General features: G+C 43.5%; 1 protein-coding gene and 1 long non-coding RNA gene across 2 annotated transcripts; one reads left to right on the top strand and one right to left on the bottom strand.

The window, feature by feature from the left end:
• Positions 1-808: 808 nt before the first annotated feature.
• On the top strand, positions 809-11,767 carry PSMA6 (proteasome 20S subunit alpha 6). The gene is made up of 7 exons (XM_085061883.1): positions 809-990; positions 4,992-5,086; positions 5,634-5,715; positions 5,974-6,129; positions 9,102-9,280; positions 9,922-10,016; positions 11,564-11,767. The coding sequence occupies exons 1-7, from the start codon at positions 915-917 to the stop codon at positions 11,619-11,621; spliced, it is 741 nt and encodes a 246-aa protein (XP_084918009.1). The 5' UTR covers positions 809-914; the 3' UTR covers positions 11,622-11,767.
• A 5,559-nt stretch (positions 11,768-17,326) lies between these two features.
• Positions 17,327-23,953, bottom strand: LOC146436192 (uncharacterized). The gene is made up of 2 exons (XR_014852569.1): positions 22,567-23,953; positions 17,327-21,329 (listed from the first exon to the last, which is right to left on the bottom strand). It is a non-coding gene; the product is annotated as an uncharacterized LOC146436192 (long non-coding RNA).
• Positions 23,954-25,165: the final 1,212 nt, after the last annotated feature.

Genomic DNA, 25,165 nt, shown 5'->3' with positions numbered 1-25,165 from the left:
AACATTTCATGTCTGCCCACAAAGTCCTTCCCTAATGAAAGGGATAAACTCTGAGTCTTGTAATGTATAGTGAGACATTATTCTCCCATAGTATTAATAAGCAAAGAGAAGTATTTTGAAAAAATCGAGAATGCAGACTTTTAGTTTGTGGCATACACAAAATCTACCTTTATTCTGCTATTTCAACAAAGAATAAACTCACCTAATAATAATTTTAAAATAGTGATGTGGACACCAGAACACAGGTTTTCCAAGTCTTTTAATGACTAACTTTTAAAAAATGCCTTCCCACAAAGAGTAGGGGAAATCCAAGATACCGAAAGGCAAAACGAGCATATACTCACGAGTTGAAATTTGGGGAATTTCCCTTTGTACTGGACACTGATAAAAGGTCTTTTAAACATCGCATTATAGCGCAGCTGCGGCAACAATTACCTGTGATATCTTAAACATGTGGTTTGAGGTATTTGCTTTAAAACTATACTCATTGAAGAGAGCACATAGAAATACTGAGTTCGGAATTCTAGGAGGGGTTTTGTTTTCCCGGCTGGTTGGTGATACTCCTCTGTGATGAGGAGTGCTGATGGATAGGGCGATGACCCCTTTACTGCGTTCCCTGCCGTTCCGGTGCGCATTCCGCGAGGCCAGTGCGGGGGGTTTACGTTCCCTGGCTCAGCACCCCTCGGTAGCGCTGACAGCTCCGCCTTTCGCTCGCCACCCGCCCGACGTGTGCCGCCCGCGGCGCTCGGGCATGCGCAGCGCCGGGGCCGGAGCGTGACGGTGCGGGAGCCGCGCGCGCCTGCGCGGGCCGTGCGCGTGACCCGGAAGCGCTCCGTGTGTGGCTGCGGCTGCGGCGCGGCCCTGCACGCGGACAGCTCCCCCCGGCCGCGCGCCGCTCCCGCGCCGCTCCCGCCATGTCGCGCGGCTCCAGCGCCGGCTTCGACCGGCACATCACCATCTTCTCGCCCGAGGGCCGCCTCTACCAAGTCGGTGCGTGTCCGGGCCCGCGGCGCCGCCGCCGGATTGCCCCGTCACGGGCCCGGCCTGCCCGCTCCCCCGCCCTCGCCCCCGCCGCTCCCCGCCGAGCGGGGCTGCGGCCGACTCGGGAAAGCTCCGCCGAGCCCGGCGGCCTGTGCGGAGGGGGCGGAGGCGGCTCGTCTCGTGGCTCGGGAGGCTCGGTTCCCGCCTGGCCTGGTCCCGCCGTGTGTGGGGAGAGCCCGGTGGGAGCGCGGAGCAGCGGCGGTCCCGGTCGTGCTGGCGTGGGGATCCTCGCAGGAGATAAGGAAAACGTAGAGCCAGGGTGGGCTCTCTCGAGTGTCCCTGCCACGGGAGGGACCTCCTCCGAGTCCCCGGTGTTTGATTGCAGATGCTTGGAGACCAGACTTGCAGCCATCCAGAGGCTGTTTATTCCCCCTTAAGCGTTTCTTTCCGAGTATCTTGCCAAGTCTCGGAGCACTGCGTTTTGTGATCTGAGAATTACGATAGCTGTTTGAAATGGGGTTTGAACTGCCTCAAACCCTGCATTCCAGAGTGACAAAGTCACTTTTTGGATGTAACTCCACCGCGTTTGTGTTACACCTGAATGCCGTGTGTCTGCTCAGTGCGGCCTGGGAGGTAGCCGCAACCCTCCTTTGTTCTCAGGCTCCTTGGTACCATCTGAAGCCAAGGTTCAGCTTCTTCTGTAAGCCACTGAGTCTCTTATTCCTATTTTTGCAGTGCCCCAGATTGTACGGAAGCACACAGTGGTGCTCCTTGTGTAGGATACTTGGTGGCAGCGTGGTCGGCTCACTGTCTGGTGGGACAGTTGTTTGAGAGCTCCTGGAGGATCCTCACAACCGGGACAGATGAACTGTTCTGCAGCATCATCCTGATGCTGTCTTCCCCAGCTGCAGTGGCTTCGCTGCACATCCGTTGTGTGTTTTGTACATCCGTCTTTTCTCCAGGAAAGGAGCTTGCTAGGATCAGATTGCATGAATTACCCGTGGCAGCTATACAGGGTTTTTTGTGACTGCCCTTGACTTTTTCTCAGGAAGAAACCTGTGTGGATTAGGCCTCATGGACAGGCGGCCCTTTCTGCAGGGAAGAATTAGGGAAGTGCCTGTGTGTAGGTGTCTGTACACAAATAGAAAGTTACCTGTACATGATATCTGCATACGGGTGCTGTCTTGTATCTGGAGCATGTAAAATGCTTGCATGCAGCTTTTGTGGTGAGCCTTATACATAGGGATGGTAGGGACGGTGCTGCCTTACACAAGGTGTAGGTGGTTTTGTGACAGAAGAGTCCTGGGCTCTGACCTTCCACTGCCATTAAAACAGGCAGGTTGGTCTGCATCACTTTGCTGGCTGTCTCTGTCACAGTACTACTTCTTGGGAATGGTTTCTGCATTCTGGAGCAGAGACGAAACCGAGCCTTGGTTTTCTACCTCCGGGGTATATGTAGCTATTGGGTTATTGTATGAGGAATGTGTAGTACCTCCATACCTTTTAACAGTGTCTTAGAAGCAAGTATCTGCATGTGTATTTGAGACCTTCTGCACACAGCCTGAAGCTGTCTTAAAGCTATTTTAAGTACCTGTGTGCTATAGGAAGAAAAATATGTACATGTGCATAGTTAACCTCAAGCAAGAATGAGCTCACTTTACCCACAGGCAGGCTGGCAGCTTGGGCATGGTGCCACATGGGTGTCTCTGTTTGCCAGCATCTAGCCACAGCATGGGCAGAAATCTCATGTTTGCTTGCAATCAAATGTCCGGATCTAGGTGGTTTTGTTTTATCTTTGTCTGTGTCTTGGATTAAGATTACTTAGGAGCTGTCAAGGATGAGCATGGATGTGTTGCTTTAAGATTGCCTAAAAACTTGAGGTTTTTCTGGAATTTGGCGGTATGAGAACACAGATTTCCAGCATAGTGATATTGGACTGAAATGCCTCTACTTTGTCTTAGGTCTGTCTTCTACTTCCAAAGCTTAAAAAACTCATGTGCCTTTGAAGTGATCTCATATTAGAAAACTGAACAGTTATTTCACATTACTGTAGTTAAAATCCCTCAGAGCATCAGTGTTCTATTGCTACCCATTAGTTTAAATCTTCAGAGGTGATGTTTCGTCTAAGTGGAGTTTTGGGAGGTGAAGAAAATTACCATGGTCAAATTTCTGACTGTTGCAATGTATTTAGGGAATATCAAGGGACTGTTGTTTTCAGAGAGAATGTCTGCAGTGCTACTGAAATACTTTAAATAGCAGTAAACAGACTTAAAACAGTACTGGCAACTTGGATTTGTTACATTGTAAGAGCCACTTCACCTTTTGGCATATTTCTTTGAAAACTGAGCAGTGGAGGTGGCAACAGTGCCAGAAGGGACTGCAGTTTAGCAAGCCTGGTTATTGGTAGTTGTGAGCAAAAACGAATTTGTGAGGGCACCTATTCCTGCTGCCACCTAAGTGTCACAGAACCACAGAATGGCTGACATTAGGAGGGACCTCTGGAGATTATCTGGCCCAACCCCCAGCACAAGCAGGCCCACCTAGAGCTCGTTGACCAGGCCTGTGTTCAGATGGGTTGTGAGTAGTACAAGCAGCCTGTGCCAGTGCTCAGTCACCATCAGTGTAAAAACATGTTTTCAGCTGTTGAGGTGGACCCTCCTGTGTGTCAGTTTGTTCCAGTTGTCTCTGATTCGGTTCAGTCACTGGGCATCACTGAAAAAAGGCTGGCTCTGTCCATCTGCTTTACACCCTCCTTTCAGGTGTTTGTACAGCTACAAAAACAAGTGTTGCAAAGCTTGGGCTTGGGGCTTCAGGCATGACCAGTTTGCAGGCAGTGCTGGCTCATGTCTCACTGGGTTCTGTACTTTGCTGCAGGCTGGCACTGATAATCCCAGGGGAGGAGAGTGACGAGGTGAGCAAAGTTGTGCAGAGGGAAAGGAGGAACGTCCATTATGGCACATTTGGGTGACCAGTAAATGCTCTGATGTCTGAGAGTAATAAATACAGTGCCAGAAATACACAACAATCAGCCCTTCCTTAACACTGACTCATCAGATTGAACATTAAAATGCAATATTTGATTTTTTTCTATCTTCAGATTATTACTCTTCTGTTGTGCAATCTCCTCCGTAGATCTGAGTGTAGCTTTTAAAACAGCCAAGTTTCTTGCTCCTGCTATTTTAGAAGATAGTTTTAGCAATTTACTGTGCTGTTTATAGACATGTTCTGAATTCTGGGTTCACATGCATAACTAACAAAAAATTCACGTACATTTAGCTGCTACCTGAAACATGCCTCTCAGCCAGCTATTAGGAAGTTCTGAATGTTTATCAAATATTGCCAGATAAGCTGTTTTTAAGTTGTTGTTCCTAAGGCTTTTGAAACCATTAATCAAGGGAAATTTATTTTGTGGATTGTTTGATGATCATTACCACAGTGTTTGCTTCTTAATCCATTGTACTTACATGAATAATGCTGTTTAGCTGGCATCTGTGTAGGTTTCATTATAAAAAGTGAGTAAAAGCATTGCAGTGTTTGAATGTAAAGTCAGAAAATGTGATAGTAAGGTTAAAACCTGCCTCCTGTGTCATCACATCAGTTCATCTATGAGTTAAAATCTAGAAAAGAAATTTATATCCTTTAAAATACTAAACTTCACGTCAAAAATTCTTCTGTAAGAATTTATGGTTACTATAGGTTAAGGCTGGACAATTTCAATCAAGTTCAGAACAGCCTTTTTGTTCTAAAACTTTCTGTGTTGCTGTTAAGCTTGAAGTGAACAAAAAATCAAATTACAAGAAACATTTGAAGGAAGCAGTGACAGTGGTTTTGTGAAGAGAGTCAATGCATGTTGTACTAAAGACCTTAAGGACGCAAAGTATTGCAAAAGTATTGAAGTACTAAAGGCCATAAATTGGTGAGATTCCTGTGTTGGAGAGAAGGTGTGTCAAAGTTAATTGTACTAGTATCTCTGACACAAGTTTTTTATTAACGTTTTTATATTTTTCTAGAATATGCATTTAAGGCCATAAACCAAGGTGGACTTACATCTGTAGCTGTTCGTGGGAAAGATTCTGCAGTAATTGTAACACAGAAGAAAGTTCCTGTAAGTAGTCCGTTTTTAAGTGGAGGTCTGGAAGGAGAGGAGAAAAAGGTTGGGGGTGTGACTCAGCAATACTGATATTTGTTAGCACTGACATATATTGCTGTTTGAATTGAATATCTAATTATCATTCTGCTTATTGCAAGTTCTAGCTCCATGTAGTGCTCAACTGTACATTTTCTCACTAAGCACTGCAATATTGGTTTTCTCTGTAGTTGTTGAAGGGATAAAGCTGCAATATAAAGTTGGTTGTGCTCTACTGAGCATGCATTCATTGCTCTGGCTTGTAAGGGCTTAGTTGTCCATAACCAATTCCCTGATTTCTTTAATTCCTACTGAGAAAATGTTTTACCAATTGGACATAGAATAGATTTTCACGAGTGATTCAGCTCAGTAATGATGTATTGTTGACTTTAGCTGTTAACGGGTCCTTCTGGGCTCTTCTGTAAAAACTAGAGCATTCAAAGTTTGTCTTTTTTTTTTTTTTTTTCTTTTTTTTTTTACTTCAAGGGCAGTGTTTTCTGTAAGATTATTTCTGTTTCCTCTTTAGGACAAGTTACTGGATTCCAACACAGTGACCCATTTATTCAAGATTACTGAAAATATTGGTTGTGTGATGACAGGAATGACAGGTATTTAATTCACCATCTTTTTTAAGTATCTAAAGTATGTCAGGTTTTTTATGTAGTTCACCAGCATTACATCACATAAAATAAGTAAGTGCTCTCGGAGATTTGTTCCACTCAGTCTGGTATTGGAGAAGTTATCTAGTTCTAATGGGTATATTTAAAGACAATGTAAAGGTGGACCTGGAGTTTATATTCTCAGGCAATGCTAGAAATGAACATGGTACATGTTCAGTGAAATTAATATTAGTTCTTTCTGTCTAGCTGACAGCAGATCCCAGGTGCAGAGAGCCCGCTATGAGGCTGCCAACTGGAAGTACAAGTATGGCTATGACATCCCTGTGGATATGCTGTGTAAAAGGATTGCAGATATTTCTCAGGTCTATACACAGAATGCTGAAATGAGGCCCCTTGGTTGCTGTAAGTATAGTGTATGAAAACAATCTTTTGTGTTTCTTGTCTAAGTTTGAAAATTCATATATAAGAAATTCTCACCCATTTTCAAAATGGGTAACTGAGGGAGTAAGAGGGATGGAACAGTTGAATGAGAGAGCAGTGTTGTAAGTCTTGGATTGGAGCTGTGATTTTACTATTGACTCAGCGTTTGAAATGATGTAGCCTCTCTGATACTATTTCACCTTAGTTTTTGGGGTCTGGGCTGTTTGCACTGCGCAGTGATGTCTGTGAGCAGGAGATGCTCTTTATAACAGTGTTTGTGGTGGTTTGACCCTGGATGGATGCCAAGTGTCTGCCAAAGCCTCTCCATCACTCCCTTTCTCAGCTGGACATGGAAGAGAAAAAATACCACGAAAGGCTTGTGGGTCAAGATAAGGGCAGGGAGGGATCACTCACCAATTACCACCATAGGCAAAACAGACTCCACTTGAGGAAATTATTGGATTTATTAACAAGCAAATAAAAATAGGAAACTGGGTAGTAAAATCAAATCTTCAAAACACCTTTCCCCTACCTCCTTCCCAGGGTTAACTTTACTCCTGGTTCTCTACTTATTCTCCAGTGGCAGAGGGACATGGGAAGGGGGTTTGTCGCACATTGTTTCTGCTGCTACTTCCTCCTCAAGGCGGGGAGGACTCCTAACACTCTTTCCCTGCTCCAGTGTGTCTCCCACAGGAGATAGTCCTGCATGAACTTCTCCAAATTGTGTCCTTCCCATAGGCTGCAGTTCTTCACAGACTGCTCCAGCATGGATCCCTTATGTGGGGTGCAGTCCTTCAGGAACAGACTGCTCCAGTGTGGGCACCTTTCTCCACATCACCTCAGGTCCTGCCAGGAGGCTGCCCCAGCACAGGCTTCCCATGGGGCCACAGCCTCCTTCAGGCATCCACATGCTCCAGCATGGGCTCCTCCAGGGGCTGCAGGTGGATCTCTCCACCATGGATGCCCATGGGCTGCAGGGGCACAGCTGCCTCAGCCTGGTCTTCACCATGGGCTGCCAGGCAGTCTCAGCTCTGGCAGCTCCTTCCTCTCCTTCATTTATCTCAGTGTCTGCAGAGTTATTCCTCTCACATAATCTCACTTCTTTGTCTGCAATTTCCTTCTGCCCAGTGACTTTTTTTTTTCCTTCTTAAATGCATTATCCTAGAGGCACTGCCACCACTGTGGATGGGCTCGGCCTCAGCCAGGCATGGGTCTGTCTTGGACCCAGCTGGCATTGGCTCCTTAGGATACAGGGGAAGCTTCTGGCAGCTTCTCACAGAAGCTGTAATCCCCTCACTACCTAAACCTTCCCATGCAAGCCCAGTACACTGTGTTGGGGTAAACATCACTGCTCAAAGCAAGTTATGGAGAGTGCAATTATCCTTCTGCAGGTTTTGTGGCTTTTTTGTCTAAGTAGTGTGTATAGGACGGATTTGCATAGATTTTGCTCCTAACTTAGCTATCGTATATATATAATGTAGAGAGGAAGTGCTTGAAAATACTTCTTTCAAATATTTCTACATGTCTTGTTTTATAACAGCAAATGCAGCTCAAAGAAAAGTTGTGTGTAAAGTAATTTTTTGTAGATATTCCTGGTCCTTTATGTGTTCTTAGGTTGGTTCTGACTTGTTTTTCGTCTAAACATTTGGCTGTAAGCAAATTATAACCATACTGACATGCTGTCCAGGAACTGAGGTAAAAGACATAAAAGTTTTCCTCAATTACTTTTTCATTAAACATTCTGTCTGGGTTTCTTTTTGATTGGTTGGTATTTGGTGTTGTTGGGTTTTTTTTTTTCTTTTAAGGCAAATAGTTTCAGAATTGATGAATCACTTCTCGTAATCACAGTAGGCCCTAAGACTTCTCACTAAAGAAGCAGCATTCAGGGTTGCGCCACAGTTTCCATGATGGGGCAATTTTCCCGTGCTTGTGTGCTTGTAATTTTCAGGAAGGATTGTTTCTTTCCTCCCATAACATTTCCCACACCTTGATGCTACTGGAAATTTCTTTTTAAAAAACCTGAATAAAAATGTATTTTTCCTAACTTCCCTTAGCCCTTTTTGAAAATATGAGGGGAATTTTTTTCTATTTTAGTAATAGCTGCTCAGAAGCTTATCAGCTCTAACTACTAGTTAAAAGTTACACAAGTGTAAAGTGAAAATAATTGAAAACCATTACTTTGTTCTGTTTTGGGTTTTTATTGCAAGTATTGCTTTTGACTTATTTTTTACTATGCATATTGAGACAAGGCAGCTGTAAATCAAGAAGTAAGGGTGAACACAGATCCATTTCAGTGATATGATCAGTTTGTGTTACTTGAAATTTATCCAGCTTCAAAATACTTGGTCAGATGGTCTTCAAAGACTCAGTTATGTCCTGATGTTTCCACTTTTCATTTCAGATTTTTTTTTTAATTTAAAGGGGAAAAGGTATGTAATGCAGTGTTTTTCAGGATTACAAACAAGAAATCTAAATTTGGTCTTTTACTATTTCCATTAGTTTCAGAATGTTTGTAAAGTTGTTTTGTAGTAAAAGGCACATGGTAATAGATCTATGGTAGTAAAACTATTGTTTACACTTTTGTGTCATATAACACAGGATGTGAGCTGTGGCTGGGTAAACTTTGTATCAGGATTAAATTTTTGTATTTCCTGACTTTGTGGTTCTCTACACACTGAGCATGGCAAAAATGTTTGTGTGTTTAATGAGTAGACTTCTTTGGGAATGAAAGAAATACAGTTTCTGCTAAACTGAGTTGCACACTGGGTAATGAGATGTTAGTAAGAAATGGCAAATTGGAGATAAAAAGGAAATCAGGTATGGGACTGATTCCCAAAGATGTACTGCTGTGCATGCATATTTTTTTCACAGAGAGGAGTATCCATTCTGTTCTTCAGTTGAATTATTTTGCTAAAATTGGGGAAATAAATAAATAAACAAATTTTCTCTTCAAGGTATGATTTTGATTGGTATTGATGAAGAACATGGCCCTCAGGTATACAAGTGTGATCCAGCAGGTTACTATTGTGGATTCAAGGCCACAGCTGCAGGAGTTAAACAGACGGAGTCAACCAGTTTTCTTGAAAAGAAAGTAAAGAAGAAATTTGACTGGACATATGAACAAACAGTAGAGGTAGGCCAGCACAGGAAATGAAGATTTGTTAAAAGTATTTTTAATGAGTATGTTGCATGTAGGCTTGCAATGTAGAGAAGTGCAGTTAGGCGTTTCATCTTTTCCTGCAGTTCTGTATTGTTGCCAGAGCAAATACAGCTATTCCAAGCAGAAAATCATTTGAAGGTATTCTGCAAATGTTTAAATAGTCATCTAATCTGCTTTGTCTGCTTCATGTTAGCTGAAGCAGATTCTATAATTGTAGCACTCCCACTGTAGCTGATGTTTGGTTACTACGGTGCTTGATTTTGGGGATACCAGTGTGACTTAACTTTTAGTGACATTTAAAACAATCATCACATTAGAAGGCATTTCAAACAGTATCTTTGCATGATAAAAAGTTTTGGTTTTGTGGTGTGTTTTTTCTGCTATGAAAACATGTCCCTTTGTTTTTTGTAGATGGGGCTTTTTAGGGGACAGGATTGAAGAGAGACTGTATACTATAGCAAGGGGAAACTATTTGGAACTTCTAAGCTGAGATTTTGAAGTGAAAGGAAATAACTTTAAACCAGAAGGAAGGGTAGTTGTTAATGCTATGTCTATTAAAAAAGAAAAAGTTTTAGTGCTTTCTTTTTAATGATAGGGGTTTTTGTCACTTTCAGACAGCAATAACATGCCTGTCTACTGTACTATCCATTGATTTCAAACCTTCAGAAATAGAAGTTGGTGTAGTCACAGTGGAAAATCCTAAATTCAGGTAAGTGACCAGTGTTGATAAAATTTGGTGTGTTTGTCTGGTTATGTGCAAATAGCTTTTCCTTCTTGTGTAATCATGAATCGAGAAAAAGAGATTGAAGTTTTGAAGGGCTTTTTACTTGTAACTCTTCAAAATGTGTAGGGATAGAAAAAGTATAAAAAAATAATGCTGTTTTAAAACGTTTGACATGGATTTATTAGAAAAAGTGTTCTTTCATTTCTTAAAAGGGTAATGATTTCTGTGATTATTGAAATGTAGTTACATCTGGTCTAGAAGTGTTTTTGTCCTTAGAAGCATAAATTTTTTTCATATTACTGATATCTGGAGTCCACTTCTAAATCACAGTCATGTGAAGTAATGCAGTAAAGTCTGGTTTATATTATGGAATATTTACAAGACCATTAAATTCTTTAATGCTTTTCTAAATTGAATCTTTAAATTATTCTTGTTCATTTTTTAATTGTTAGCTTTTTTTTAACATCTAAAACATGTAGTTAATAGATTTTGGATTTGTATGGTGTGAAATACTCTGTTTAAATTTGGAAAGGTTAAAAGATCTTGGATTTAAAGAATCACAAGTGATTTGAAAATCTGAACTGTTTGCTTTCTGAGTACACTGCATTCCCATCTAGCATGAAAGCAAGGTGCCTGCTATTTCTTCCCTCCTGCATTGTTGCCTGCAGTGCACTGTGTGCACCAAGATTACTTGGCCGGTATATCAAGACAGCACCTGGAAGTCTTCCTGCTGAGGGCAGGAAGGCTTCACATGGGGGATACAGTGTACTTGACAGCCTTCTCAGAACACAGTATATAGCTGCAGAATATGCATGAGATGTGGAAGAAAAGGTTTTGGGGACTTTTTGTAATGCAAAAAGACCCTCCAGGTATGGTTTACCTAAAATTTAGGTAAGTCTTGCTTGCTCAGAGGGATTCAGTTATTTCTGCTTTAGTTTTTCATTGGGTTTTTTTTGGTTTTTTGTTTAAAAAGAAAAAAAAAAGAGAGGAACAGTTGAATGGGGAGCAAAGTCCTCTGTTACTTTAGTCTAACTATTTGGTAAGTGGGAATTGAAGAGAGGCTTCAAACCTTTAGCTCCTACAGGTGCAGTCTTTTAAGTGCTTCCTTCCTAGCGTTTTTAAGGCTGACTCAGAGATGATGGGTGGTTTTGCACTTGGTGGTGTGTGCTGAGGATGACAGAACAGCACAGTGTTTTTGAGAAAGCACACAGGAGCTGCATTACCCCTTTTCTACTGCCATTCAAGGGTCAAGTGCTACCGTCTCACCAGGTCTCAGCTTGCAAGTGCATTACTTGTGAAGAATTACCTGTTCTTTTTCTGTCAATTGTTACCTCCTTGCTCTCTAGTGCCTCTGCTTCTTGCTTTACTTTTCAAAAGAATTGGAATGTCAGCCTGTGGCCCTGGCAGCAGGGCTTTAAAGGGCAGAAAGATGCATTGCTGTAAAACTTGTTTGTATATATATTAGGTTGTAATATTGGAGCTTAAGGGGAAGAATCATTTAAGCTATTTAAGATTTCTTTTTGTTCTTTCAGGATCCTTACAGAAGCAGAGATTGATGTGCACCTTGTAGCTCTGGCAGAGAGAGACTAATTAGCGTTCCTGTTTCCATTGTCTGTGCTTCTGGCCAGGATGTTTGGTGAAAAGAAAACACTTAATGGTTTTAGATGATGGGTGGAAAACAGTGGTGGCTATATGATGTATTTTACTCTGTACAAATAAAACAGAGGTTTTTGAAATTCTTGGTGTCTCCTTTTAATGCTATTTTTTAAACTTCCAATTCTATGAAACCATCAACAAAATTCTTGATAACTATGAGTATTTCTGTGATAATTGCTTGCCTTTTAATTGTATTTTATGAGAAATTTTATAATCTGAACTGTATTTTTCATCTGAGCTATTTAGATCCTCGTGTAAAGTTAATATCAGTTTTTGTGGTATGTGTGTCTTATGATAATTCTTACATTCATTCTCTCCAAGCCCTGATGTTAAAAGCCTCACAGCATTACTGGTTTAATTATGGGGAAGTTAGCAAGATCTTATTTGCCCAGGTTTGTATGAGGATATAGGGCAAAAGCTGAAGGAAAAAACTTGAGCTGTGAGTCACAGTCCTGTCCTTTGGACTAATTTATTTGGGCTGCATGTAGTGGATTAAGAGATGTCTTCTGTAATTAAACAGCTCTGCAGCCAACATTTATTTAGAGAACCTATTCTATAGGTAGTGTACTTTGGGATTGTGGCTGTTAGTCACCTACCAGGTTTTGAGGCTTTGGGCAGTGCCAGAAAAAATGTTGGGGAGACAGGGCCAATAGACCAAGTGCATCAACAGGAATATCTTTGGGATGCAATTCCACTTGCTCCTTCAGAGGTTTTGGGTTGGGAGACAAGACTTCAAAAATTTCAGTGAAGGTAAGGAAAAATGCCTTTTTGTTTTGCTGCAATTGAAGGCTGTTCCAGCCTCAGCAGTAAATAGGGAGATAAGGAAATTGTGAGGGAAGAGACACTGAGAAGGGGATGATTACCAGGCAGTTTTTGCTGTTGCACACAAGTCTCCTTGAAAGACTGCCAAGCTAATATAACTTAACTCCTTACCTTCATTCCTTTGTTGTGCTCTTCCCAGTATTGGCTTTAATTATTCCAAAATTCTTTTTGATTTTTTTCAGAGTATTTGGGAAAGGCCTTGTAAGTTGTCAGAAACAGATTGGTTAATTTTTTTCCTTGTGCTTTACACTTAAAGCCCCATGAATGTGTATTTTTCAAGTTCATTGTAGTGAAGAAGATGCAATTCTGTGTTTGGTGGCTTTAATAAAAGATAATGCTAACCTTATGTGATAAGTAGGTTGAGGAGATTCATATGTATCACTATATTGCTGACTTCACAAAGCTGCTTGGATTTCTATAAATGCCTCCAAATTTCAGCTTCCCTCATGTTAGATACTGTAGTGTGGATGATAAGGTAAGCACCCTTGCTTCTGCTTTTGGGTTGGTTATCTGAGAATTCTGTCTGGGTTTGTGCAACAATTGGCACTTTTTTGGAACTAATGGCACATTTAGAAAGGTCTGTGTTTCAGCTGCCAGTGGTGGCTGAGTTTCTGAAAACCCTTAGGGCCTTTCTTCCTAATCCAGTTGTATAACAACCTGGAATTTGAGTAGACTTAGTTCATAATTTAGTCTGCCATAAAGTACCACTTACTGATAGTTTGTTCTTGACCAACTTTAATAATGTATAGAAAACTTCACTAATGACTTCTTGAACAAAAATTAAAGGGAAGATGACAATCGGGGATCTATATGACTAGAGCACATTTGCATTGTATTCAGTATCAAAATTCCCTGCAAGTCCTTTAATTCTAAATTTTGGACCTTATATGGAATTATGTAACTCAGGTGGTGAGAGCAGTGGGTGTTTGTTCATACCTTGCCTGTTTTGCAATGCAGAGCATCCCGTCTTATGTTCAGAGATGACGAAATATGCTGTCTACAATACATTAAGTGTGAACAGTGCCTTTTTTTCATAAGCAAAATTAAAATTGCAGCAACTGAAAAGGCAGTTTTGCTAGTATTTTGCCATGTAGAAAAAATTCATGATTCTCTTCATATTAATAATGGGGATTTTTATTTTTCAGTCAAAGCATTTTTTATTAAAAATAAGGCAGCAATGCAGGTGGGGATACCTGAGCGAATGGGAAACCCCCATGTATTACACATAACACACAATTACATTCTCCACACCCTGGAGCTGGTAGCACCTGCAACCAAGCTGTGCCAGCCGTGGCTGTGCTGAGCTGCACCTGGTATCACCTGCTGTTCCAAACCTGGCACTTGCAAAGAAACTGGAGTATGCGTGGTACGATCCTAATGCTTTTAGTTTGGGTAGAGCTTATCAAGGGTGATACTAGACTTGGGATTGCTCCATGTGTTTGTGCTTTGTTGTGCCAGTGCTGAACACTGACGTGCAGTGACAGCGTGAATGCATGACCAGCTAAACAGGAATAGGATCAAGTTTTATTTGCATACCAGACCCACATCAGTGTTACCTATACTAAATTTGGACTGGCTCTGCACAGCCTTGTAACTGTCCACATTACATCACCACTGTTCTTTATCTGGGTGTAGTGTAAGGATGCAAATGCCAAGTACAATCTTAGGTAAATATTTATTGAACTCTGAAAATCATATGGATTTCTTATGAGTAACCTCCCTCCCTCTGCACAAAAGGAGGCCCCAAAGACAGTAATGGTATGTGTTATGAACAGAAGGAGCTCAGTGGGACACAGTTGCTCACCCATCCCATGATGTGTTTATCCAGCTGTGTGCTGGACATTTTGTCCAGAAGGATCCTGTGAGAGATGGTATCAAAATCATTACTGAAATCCAAAAGGATTACATCAGCTGGTTTCCCCTGATCAACAAGGTGGGTTACCTTGCCATAAAAGGAAATCACCTTTGATAAGCAGAACTTTCCCTTCATGAAGCCATGCTGGCTGGGATCAATGCCTGCATCCTTTAGGTGTTCAGAAGCATTTTGCATGGGGACCTTACTAACTAGTTTCCTGAGCAGCCTGAAATCTGCTCTCCTCATGTCTAGAGCTGAAGTTTTGCTCCTGTCAACACAGGTTTTAGCCTCGATCACTTCATGGTCACTCTGGCCAATCTCCAATGGGCATGTTAAGGCAGGCAGTAGTGCACCTCTCTATGATTTCAGATACTTTTTAAGAGCACTGTGTGCTACTGTGTAATGCACAATGTTTGGCCATATCTTTTCGCTGTAGGGCTGATGACAGTCTAAGGACAGGGGTAGATGGGGAGTTTGGATGGAGCAAGTAGATATAGATGTATCACAGCAATTTTAATGCCATGGAATAATATGCAGCATTCTTCTCTACCTTCTCTGTCCTGTTTTGCATTAAGTCAATGTCCAGGTTTACCAAATAAGAAATGTTTTTGTTCAGCACACATTGTTGGAAGATGAAAGAACTAGGTCTGTTGTTTTCCAGCACCTGAAGAAAAAAAGTATGTAAGTTTCCCATTTTTTTTTCCTGACACAGAAGCAAAGCCTGCTGTTTTGAGTTCTGTAAAACAGCAGCCTTAGTGGGTCATGAGATCAAGTTTTGTGGAGTGTTTCCATGACAGTATTTATGTTTTCTTCTAGGAAAAAGTTATGCTACCAGGGTAGTAATGGTAGGGGCATTGCTTTTCATTTTGTAATCGGTGAATTTTTGTTCTTTTCAGATGGGAATTTTTAAATTGTCATAGCTTGTTCCAGCCAGTTCTTGATAGTAACATTTTGTTCTCTTCAGCTGTTTTGCTGTAACCCAAACTACTTGGAAACAATGCAAGACATCCTGTAGTTCAGGATCTGTTGGAACAGTGAAGCTCTCATGCCCAAACTAAAACAAGGATCATCACATGCTTCTGCAAAGCATAAATATTGCTTTGCATAAGCATGTGATAAATAATAAAATATTGTCTGGACTTTGTTTATTGTAGTTCTCATATTTTAGAAAACATCATGAAATACTTTAACCTGTCCTTTGTAGGATATCTATACAGATAAACTTGCATTTTAAGTGACTGTCAAAGCCCTCAGTTATCAGCAGTTTTTGCTGCTGTTCACCAAGCTTTTCTTAGCATAGTCATATTTTCTCTAGTAATAGTCTTACCCATGTTACCATCTTCTGTGAAAATTCTGTGCTGCAGTGTTAAATACAGCAGCTCTAATGTACTTCACCATAAACCTGATTAATAAATAGAGCAAACATATCACTAAGTCAAAATCCAGCTAACTGCTTGGCATAACTGAGTCATCTTCCAAGTAGTGTGTGCTTCCAGTTTTTCGGGATAATGTTTTTCTCCTGGTCCTTTTTAGAACCTGCCAGCTGTAGCTGAACTTCCTGGCACTGCAGATGCACTACATGGCCATCTTCCTCTCATTGTGGCTTAGCTGATACCTTCATTGAACCACAAGCCACTGGAATGAAGTCCTCTATCTGAGCCTTTGGCAGCATAGTATGCAGTGCAGATTAGTACACACATGCCAAGATACTGTTTTGCCAGCAAATTGTGTCTGTTTCCTCTTCCTGAAAACTGACTCTTGTGACACCCAGTGGCATAGAGTTGTGAACATAAGGTATTTAATCCTTGATGAGATTCCTTAGCGTCTCTGACATTAGTCAAGTTTACTAGTTGATGGAGAAAAATGGCATGAGTGTGCATGGACTGGGATTGCATGAGCAGGAATAGGGAGGCCATTCAGTGGCATCTGGTGTTGCTGTGATATTTGCAGGTGTGCTCAGTTTCCCTGTTTTTTTCAGCTCTTCCTTCACTGAGCACTAGTGCTCATTTACATTTGTAATGACCCATTCTCTTTACTTAATTGATGGAAAACATTAGGTTTTTTGGTTCAGTTCTCTGTTGCACAAGTGACCTCAACTGGCTTCCTCTGGGATCAAATCGGCTGTAGTGCTGGTGTAAAAGAGGGAAATGGGATTGCACTGCCTCTGCTTTAAGCCACTGTGGAAACCACAGCCTGCATCACCACAAGAACAGGAGTTTCCATAGCTCATTGTCCCCTTGACTACCCTTTGACTTAACCCTATATGACACCTGGCTCACCAAAGCTGTGTTTGCCTCTGTCAGCAAGTGACTCAAGCCTTCACTTAGGCAGCATCAAGACTGCCCCCATCTCCTCTGAGGAAGGTTTCTTTGGGGACAGTGCTGTTACAGCAGTTCCTTCTCAGTTCCTCTGTTCCTGTAACCATTGCGCAGCCCAGAAATTTTCAGGGAACCTGATCTGGAAACAAGCTTATGTTTGAAAAATAGCAAAACGACAAAACCCAGCATGAGCAATAGCTCAGTGTGGTCACTGGTTTAACCTTGCTGGTCCTGCAGTAACAGTAGCAGCACAGGGGGCAGTGCAGCACAGGATCCACAAGCAAGGTCCGGCTAAACTGGCGGCACATCTGGTAGGAGTGACAGTCAAAATTCTCCCTTGTAAGTACATATTCTCTTCAGGGAAAGATAGTTATTAGTTCTCAGAATCAGTAGAAATCTTCTTTATGGAATCTGACTGGAGCCTGTCATGGTTGGTAGGCAGGAGGTCTCTCAGGCCAGTGCATTGTTAGGTCATTTAGGAAGCTAGACCTTCCAACAAGGTATCAAGAAAACCTGCAGCAAATTGGCTGCCAGAGGGGACAGCAGCTGCCTTGCACTGGATTTTAGCACAAGTGGGATGGGAAGCCTTTCTTTCTTTTCCTTTTCTATCTCTGTCCCTTAAACCCTTTGTAGCCTTGCATACCTTTAGGGTGCTGTGAAGAAATTTATTTGCATTGAATGTTAGCCTAGTTTCAGTTAACAGTATTTGGAAATGCCTGGCTGACAGAAAACAAACAAACAAACAAAACCAACCAACCAAAAAAAAAAAAGCAACAAACCAACAAAAACCCAAAACCCTAATGTTTCCCACCTAAGGATGTGGTGAGCCTTGAAAATAGGCTAACAGGTTAGCTTAGTTACTCACTGCCCCTGAAGGAAACAGGAAGCAGGCTGAGGATTGCTGGAGTCAAAGCTGTTAGCAGAAAGGAGGGGAGAGAAAGGAGGATTTTCAGTGATGACCAGGAAGCCTGTCTGACTTGCCATAAGGCAGTGGCAAGTTGCCTGAACCCTCAGTCTCCAGTGTATTTTTTTTCAGCCTATAGCTGCTGATTGCTGTGCCTGGTGGGTGTCTGCACACATGAAATGTTTGTTGAATACTTGTTAGAAGGTTAGGTGATGATGTTCCCCGTTGCTCTCTCTAGAAGTTTCCATTACTAACCTCTCTTACCTAGTTACAAAGCATGCACATAAAGTACAAAATAGTGTAGAATTTGCTTTGTAAGTGTAGTAATAGTTCTATCCCATGGGTATCAACAGTACTTACCAGAAAGTAATTTTTTAGACTTTTTTTCCTACTGTGAGTACTTTGCACTGACACTTACATCTTTCTCACTCTAGTGCTGGAAACAGACCTGGGCTCTTGTGTAGGCAGTTCATCGGGGTCATCTGCATAAAGTGCATTAATAGTTCATAAATTTGAAGTCAGGAGTTACTGAGATGGGCTGCAAAATAAGTCTGGAAGGGGAAGAAAAAAACCAGACCCAGATGGTGTGGATGTCCTGGTATCCACGTAAGGAAAAGATAACAAGGTTGTCAAAAAAAGGAAGATAATAAAACAAATTAGTGATAAGTAGCATCACAAGTGCTCTGTATTACAGGAATGAAGTAACAAAGGCCAGTTTCAAGAGGGGAATTTAGTTACTAATAGAGAAAAAGAACAGAATGGATTTTTCTGCTCACTGATGCTGGACGTATCAATAAATGAAAGCATGTGCAATACATTCAACAGGACAATTGAGAAACTGCTTCTGTTGATGAAGTGCATATTTGTAACGCAAAATGGTGTTACAGTCCTTATTCCAAATACAGATAATGAGTGTGTGATGCTTTCCCACTTTGGTAGCAAAACAAAACACATACCATGACAGTACATGAACGCCTCTGCTTTGTAACAAGAACCAGCATATGTGGATAGTTAAATGAAGTCCATTTCTGCCAGGAACATGGAGCATTCAAAAGGGCTGGAAAGACCAAGATGTGCTGCAAGTGCAGAGTGGGCAAAGGGCCTTGTTTGAGCTCCTAGGTTCAGGTGCATGATGTGAGGCTCTTGGTGTGAACAGGCAAGGGCACAAGTCCACAGAGTCAGAAACAGCTGCCTGCAGTCACTGCTTGGTCCCACACTGCCCTTGTGGCAGCACTGGCATCCATGTGGTTGCAAGCTGACGCTGTTCGGGGAGCCCATCTGGGCCAGCACTCAGCCTTTCTTCACTGCAGGATTAACTTTTGTGTGGCTCAGCTCACTGGCTCATCACGCAGTTGCATGGGCTCCAGTGCTTGTAGAACCGAGAGGGATAAGATCTTGAGGAAACAGGGAGGGTAGGGCCCAGTTAGCACAGGCTGCTGTTTTATCATCCTGTCAGAGTGCAAAAAGCACACCTCTCGGTTTGGTTGTGCCACATACTGTGGGTTGCTACGGTTATATTGTGCTGGTATTTTAAACATTTTGAGATGGATCGTTTCCTAGGAGAATAAACAATTGCTTTTTGCCGACATCAAACACATCTCTAGCTCAGGGCACTCTCCAGCAGTAAAGTACAATCCTCCAGATGATCCTTCAGCCGACTCTGTAGGTGCCGCCCCATTCACAGCCATACAAAGAGCGTGAAACTCCTTCTGCATGTGATTCGTTCAGTTTGCGCAAAATGGGTGTTTGAAAGGGCTGGATTTAAGAGCTGTGGTTGCTGCCTGGAATTGCTCCAGCTGGGGAAAGGCATCAGCTCCCTCCCTCTGGTCTTGACAAATACTGTGGAGCTGCTGAGACAGGTTAGTTGTGCTGGCTAGTGTGTTGTTTTCTGCTCTCCTAAATGTTCTGACTCGGATTTACCTTCAGGTCGGTTGAAAATAAATAAATAAATAAATAAAATACAGCAAAACTCTTACAGTTCATCTATGCTGAGAGATAGGCATTTAACACTACTGATATTTGCAATAACTATGAACAAATCCTCAGCACTCAGTTTTGCACATCCGTTGATTTTTAGAGCTGGGAAAGAAAACAGCATTGTCCTCAGTAAGCAGGGTCATGTGAGGATAGCTGAGGCTAGAAAGGAAGCCAACCCAAGCACTGCTGTGCTCTCACAGGCTTCTGCCACAGGCTGTGGGAGAGGATTCAGAACAGCATTAAATATAGTTGCAGCAGAACCTGCCTGGCTGGTTTCTCCTGGGTCTGTGCTTTGAAATATTCATTAAAAAGTCCTTGCACGGTGCAGTCTCCCCGATGATAGCAAGGGGGGGGACATGTCTGCAGCAGCCCCTGAGCCCAGGCTGCTCACCCTGCAGCAGGGTCCGCAGGAGGATCCACGGGACTCGGTGGTTTGTTAATTCCCCTACAGCTACAGCCTCTCACCTCGGGTAGATTCTTGAGAACCTTCTGCCACTCTTAACAGTGAAAAATATTGCCACCCTTCCTTCTTTCCTCTTCTGAATTACAAATTATGATTATTCCAACCATTTTAAAACATGTTTAGGGAGCAAGCTGCAAACTGACCAACTTCTATAAACTGATTTCATTTTCAGTTGTCTTTAAAAACCTTTCATTTCAAGGTCACAGGTACTTTTGGATCTGAGAGAATGGATCAGTTCTCTTTTTTGGAGACAAAAATGATTAGAAGTTCTGCTGGAAGTAAATTACAAAATATCAGGATAAAGACTGAATTTTGTTAAATTGCTGCCAGTCCTAATCCTGTCCCCTCCCACTTCCATATACTTAGCAGTTAATTACTCCTCTACCAACCTGGGGAGAAACATTTTAAAGGTAATTTTCCCCACCCAGCTGCTCCGAGGCCCACCCTGAGAGAAGCAGGGAAAACCTGGGCTTGTTTTTATTGGTTCCACACCTACAGCACTGGGCTCCACCCTGGAGGGAATTCCCACGCTTGGTAATCGCGCGGCGCTGCACGCCGGCAAACATTCAGCAAGTCCTGGGTCGAGCTTGATTGCAGATCCTGTAAACAGAGTAGAAATCTTCACGAATACACACGGCCTTTTCTGAGTGCTCCCCCCAGAAGATTTTCTGTGCTGGTGCCTGTGACCCTCCTGCAGCCCAGCCAAGCTCTATCTGCTCAGCACAGAGAGCTGTCATGGCCTTGACAGCTGCTGGGACAGTGTGGTTTCCTTTTTTTTCCCCCTACCGAACAGTGAATGATTGGGTTCCCTCTGATAAGACTAGAGTCGTCTGGTCTATGCTTTTATCGCCTGTGGTCAGATGGGCAGTGACATCTTTCCACCTCCAGCTCAAACCTAAGTGCGTTTCACATGCTACAGTGCAGGTAATGGCAAAATTCCCTGCAGATGATATACGATGTGTGGCCCACAAGCAGTCGAGGCAGGAGATGGCTTGTGTGCTTCGTGTGCCTCTTGCAGCTCCCAGCGTCCCGCCTGGCTGGCAAGGACTTGCTCGGTGACTGCCGCGGGGAAATGGGATCCCAGCCTCCACTGGCATCTCAGCCACCGGCTCAGCAAGGAGAAGTAAAGGTACCAAAATCCCCTCCCGCTTTCCCTGTTTTCCCAGACTTCTCCACCATTCAAAAGTACCGTGTTTAAAGACAGTGTCACACGCTGGGAACCCCCTGTCTTGCACAGTTTCCTTCCGCTTTTCTTCTTCCTGAAACGCAGTGCCTTTGTCATCTCACAACCACGCAGTGTCCTCTGAGCAACAAAAAGAGAGAGCGCTCGGTTCAGCTCCATTCATGATAGTCTCTGCAGACTCGCCTCTAGGGAAACCCTGCTAATATGGGGAGGAGGGAGGAATCCTTTTATCCTCCACCATTCTGTCAGAACAATAGACAGTGCCTCTGGGCACAGCCAGATTCTAAACCCCCCAACATTTCTAACTTTTCTTTGGCAAAAATGTTCCTGATTTTAAGCAGATAAGGAGCAAGGGAAAACAAACTCAGCATGTAAATGGAGAAGAGGTGCTGAACAACCAGCACTAAACAGCATTTTTGACTTTCGTAAGAATATAATTTTCACAAAGAGGAAAATCCCTTTAAATCCCAAAACATCCCTCAAGCCTCATTAGTCAGCTACAGGATCTGGAGAATTAGGGGCTATGAACACATCGGACTGGAAGCCTTGGTTCTCCTCCCCCTGCTTTCAGCTGGACAGGGACCAGGCATTACTGTGGACTGTGTGAAGTACTCCATTCTAGCAAAGTGCATTTGCCCCTCTTCTGGAGGTCACGCACTATTTGCTCACTGCTGAAGGGAAGCTGCTTTAGCCACAGTGCTGATTACCTTCCTCTAGAAATCCCCCTGAGGAGAAGCTGAGTAAGCTGAACCACTGGATGCTGAGGCCATGGCAATACTTTCCTCCCAAAGCAGCTGTTGCCACATACAACCAATCAGAAGAAAAAAAGGACAAAAAAGGCAAACAACCAAACAAAAAAAGATTAAATGTGCCCAGGGAAGTGTTGGTACCAAGGTCTCTTGCTGTGTTCAGCTGCAAGGCAAAGCTGGCTGAAAAAATGGTAGGAATGTGCCTTATTTTCACATAAGGGCTGCAGTGTATCTGTCCTGCAGTTCCTACGCGGGTGGTTTTCATTCTTTTTTCCTAAATAACCAATCTGACTTTTAGATGTGTGTGTTTTCCCCTCAACTCCTGCAGGTTTGCTGGAAACATCCTCAAGCATTTCCTCCTCCAGGCAAATGAGTGGAGGAGGAGTGGGGGAGATCCCAACTGATACTTGGACTAGGGAAAGATGCCTCAGCTCATCTCAGCTCACCTCTGAGGCTGTACACTCAGTGGAACTCAGGTCCCAACAGTGTTTTCCACTTGAAGCACTATGGAAGTGGATGAGAAGAGCCTTAGGGAAGCTCACACGAACCAGAAAATGGCGTGAGGCACCTTATGTGCCTTATTAAGCTGTGAATGATTTTCCCCTCACCTGCCTGGAGACACCTCAGGCAGGTATTCTCCTCCTGGCCAGGCAGTTTGGTCCCAGCTCGGACTGATGGCAGCAGAGGACACAGCCTGCCTGCATTAGGGAAGGGAGAAACTCATTAATAAGAGCCAGCAGGTGCACTGTGTTTTCTCTGGTCTGGGTGATTCCCCAGAAAACCACAGTCCAGGCCAAATGGGTGGCTTGGCGCCAGCTCTGGCACAGCTCCACTGCTGCAGTCTTCTATGGGAGCTGCAACAGCAGCTCCCCCAGCTCCTACAGCAGCCAGGCACATGCAAATGAAAAAAAGAAGAAGAGAGTGAGGACAGAAAGATGATCCTTCTGGATGTTCCCAAGCCCAAGAGAAAGCCCTGCCTTCTCCCCAGTCTCTTCCTTCCAAACCCGAGAGCAGGAGTTCTTCATTGCAAGTTACCATAGGAAACATTCCACTTCCTGAGGGAAAAGAAAAACAAACACCTAAAAGGAAGCAAGCAAACAAAAAAAATTTTTTTTAATTATCTGTGTGCCACACCCATTTACACTGAAATCCAGTATATCCAGCTAGAAATTGCATCAGCTTGATCCAGATGAATTTTGCTGTGATCATAGCCATTTCAGGCAAAGTCTTCATCTGTGCCTTTCTGCCCTGGTCTGCTTTGGCTGCCTGAGAGTTGCCTTCCCCCTACACTCAGTTTCTGCATTTCTACCCCCAACCCTGATCCTCACAGAGAACTTTTCCTGGGTTCTCACAGCTGTTGTGAGCAACTTCATGTAGCAACCCTCAAAACCAGGTTTTGTCTGGCTGCTTCGTGGCAACTCCACACTGGCATCTGATTTTGGTCCTTCAAAGTGAGATCCTCTCCTGTTTCAGTGTTTGGATCTTTCTCCTCACAGCTCTTCTGCTGTGCTTGTGCTCAGCGCAGCATGTCACCAGTTACAGTGACTTCAAGGCAGATACACCCTGTAGCTCTCAGCGTTTGAAGGAAATGGAATAAAGAGGGGCACTGTCAGTTCAGCTATGACATAAAGCATCCATGAAGCAGAGAAGAAAGATCAGCTCAAACACTTGCCTTGCTGGCTTAGAGTAGAAGTGGTGAAACTCTCTTTGATGAGCAGCAACATGTCATGAGAGCTGAGTCACCAAGACACCTACCTGTCAGCAGGTGATTTGAGACATGCCAGCCGTATCTCAGAGGCTCACGTGCGGCTCACGTTGCAGAGATTGAGCTGAGCATGTTAGTGAGGAAACAGAGCGTGGCTGTCACACCAGGGTTAACACAAGAAGTGAAGGGAGTCCTGCTTATAGTGAAGGACAGGTACTTCTACTTTCAGTGCTGGTTTTGTTTATACAGCTTGGGTGTAGGCAGAAACCCCACCAAAACAAGCTTGCAAAAGGAACATTTCATTTGTGGAAGGAACATGGAATTTCCCAAGGCAAGGGCAGCAGGTTTAAGTGATTGCATTTCCATCGAGCAGCTGGCATCCTTTCCAGTGCCCCACCTCCTCCTCTCCAGCCTTGCCTCCTTGGAGGCTGAGGATGACTGTGGCTCCTCTGGCTCACAGCCAGCCCTGGAGCTCAGTGCCCGTCTGCCTGGAGCCAGGGCTGTTTTCAGGGTGAGCCTTGTACGTGAGCAGAGCCAACACCTGTGCACTGGGACAGCTGTGCTGCTCTTCTCCTCTCCTCTCTGATGCTGGGTGGCCCCTTGAGTGGGCTCACTGAAGGGTCCTGTCCTTGGGTGAGGCATGCACCCATGAAGACCCCTGGCTGTTCAGGGACTTCCAAGCCAAACACAGAGAAGCCATGCTGGCTTTGGATATAGGCTTTCACAGCCAATCAGCATCCTGATTTAGAGTTTTAAATCTCTTTTGGGATCCATGCTCGAGTGCTGATTTCCACTACTGGACAGCAAGTACTTTTTTCCTGAAGCTGGGATGAAATAGTTTCTGTATTCCTGTGGCACTTTAGAATGCACTTCTGTAGGCCCTGCAGCATGAACCCCAGCTGGGGTTGGATTATACTGATCTTACTTCTGCTGCTGTTAAGATAGATGCCAACATGGGCAGAAGCATCTCCCTGCACAGGCCTGAACTACTAGTTGCCTAAGAGCCTAAGCAATGGTGAGGTTATTTATATCCTAGCTCTTCCAGCATTGGTCATAGCTGAACACACCAGACTGGAAAGACCTCTGGGCTGGTGATTGGGGTGGCCTTATTAAGTGTCAAACTCAGCCTGTTGCTCAACAAGCTGTTTTCTTCATGTGTCCCTGACACAACTTGCAATAGCCTGGCTGGCAAATCAATTGCAGCACAGAGGGCAACGTGAGCAGCTCCTTCAGTGGCTCCATGTGTGCCCAAGGTTGACCATCCCTGGCATTAATAATGGGTTTGCTCAGCTCTGAGGATGAGGCCTCTGTTTTGCAGTATAAGTATAATCAAACAAGAGATCAGATGGCCCCAAGCACAGCTTTGATTCTCACACTGCGCAAGTGCTCAGTACGTGAGGTAGTGCAGGGCCTGACAGGTAAGTGTGCTGGGGCTGACGGAGGTGAGTGACCTTGGAAGCTGTCACCACATCCTGGATGCTGAGGATGTTGTTGCAAAATCT

The sequence above is a fragment of the Lichenostomus cassidix genome, chromosome 5 (assembly GCF_008360975.1).
Source record: "Lichenostomus cassidix isolate B80296 chromosome 5, HeHo_3.0, whole genome shotgun sequence".
NCBI lineage: Eukaryota > Metazoa > Chordata > Aves > Passeriformes > Meliphagidae > Lichenostomus > Lichenostomus cassidix.
This window is presented reverse-complemented; position numbering and strand designations above follow the sequence as displayed.

Coding starts and splice junctions, on each gene's coding strand:
- PSMA6 (XM_085061883.1), top strand. CDS start 915: ATGTCGCGCGGCTCCAGCGCCGGCTTCGACCGGCACATCACCATCTTC. Junction 991..4,991: donor GGGCCGCCTCTACCAAGTCG/GTGCGTGTCCGG, acceptor ATATTTTTCTAG/AATATGCATTTAAGGCCATA. Junction 10,017..11,563: donor GTGGAAAATCCTAAATTCAG/GTAAGTGACCAG, acceptor TTGTTCTTTCAG/GATCCTTACAGAAGCAGAGA.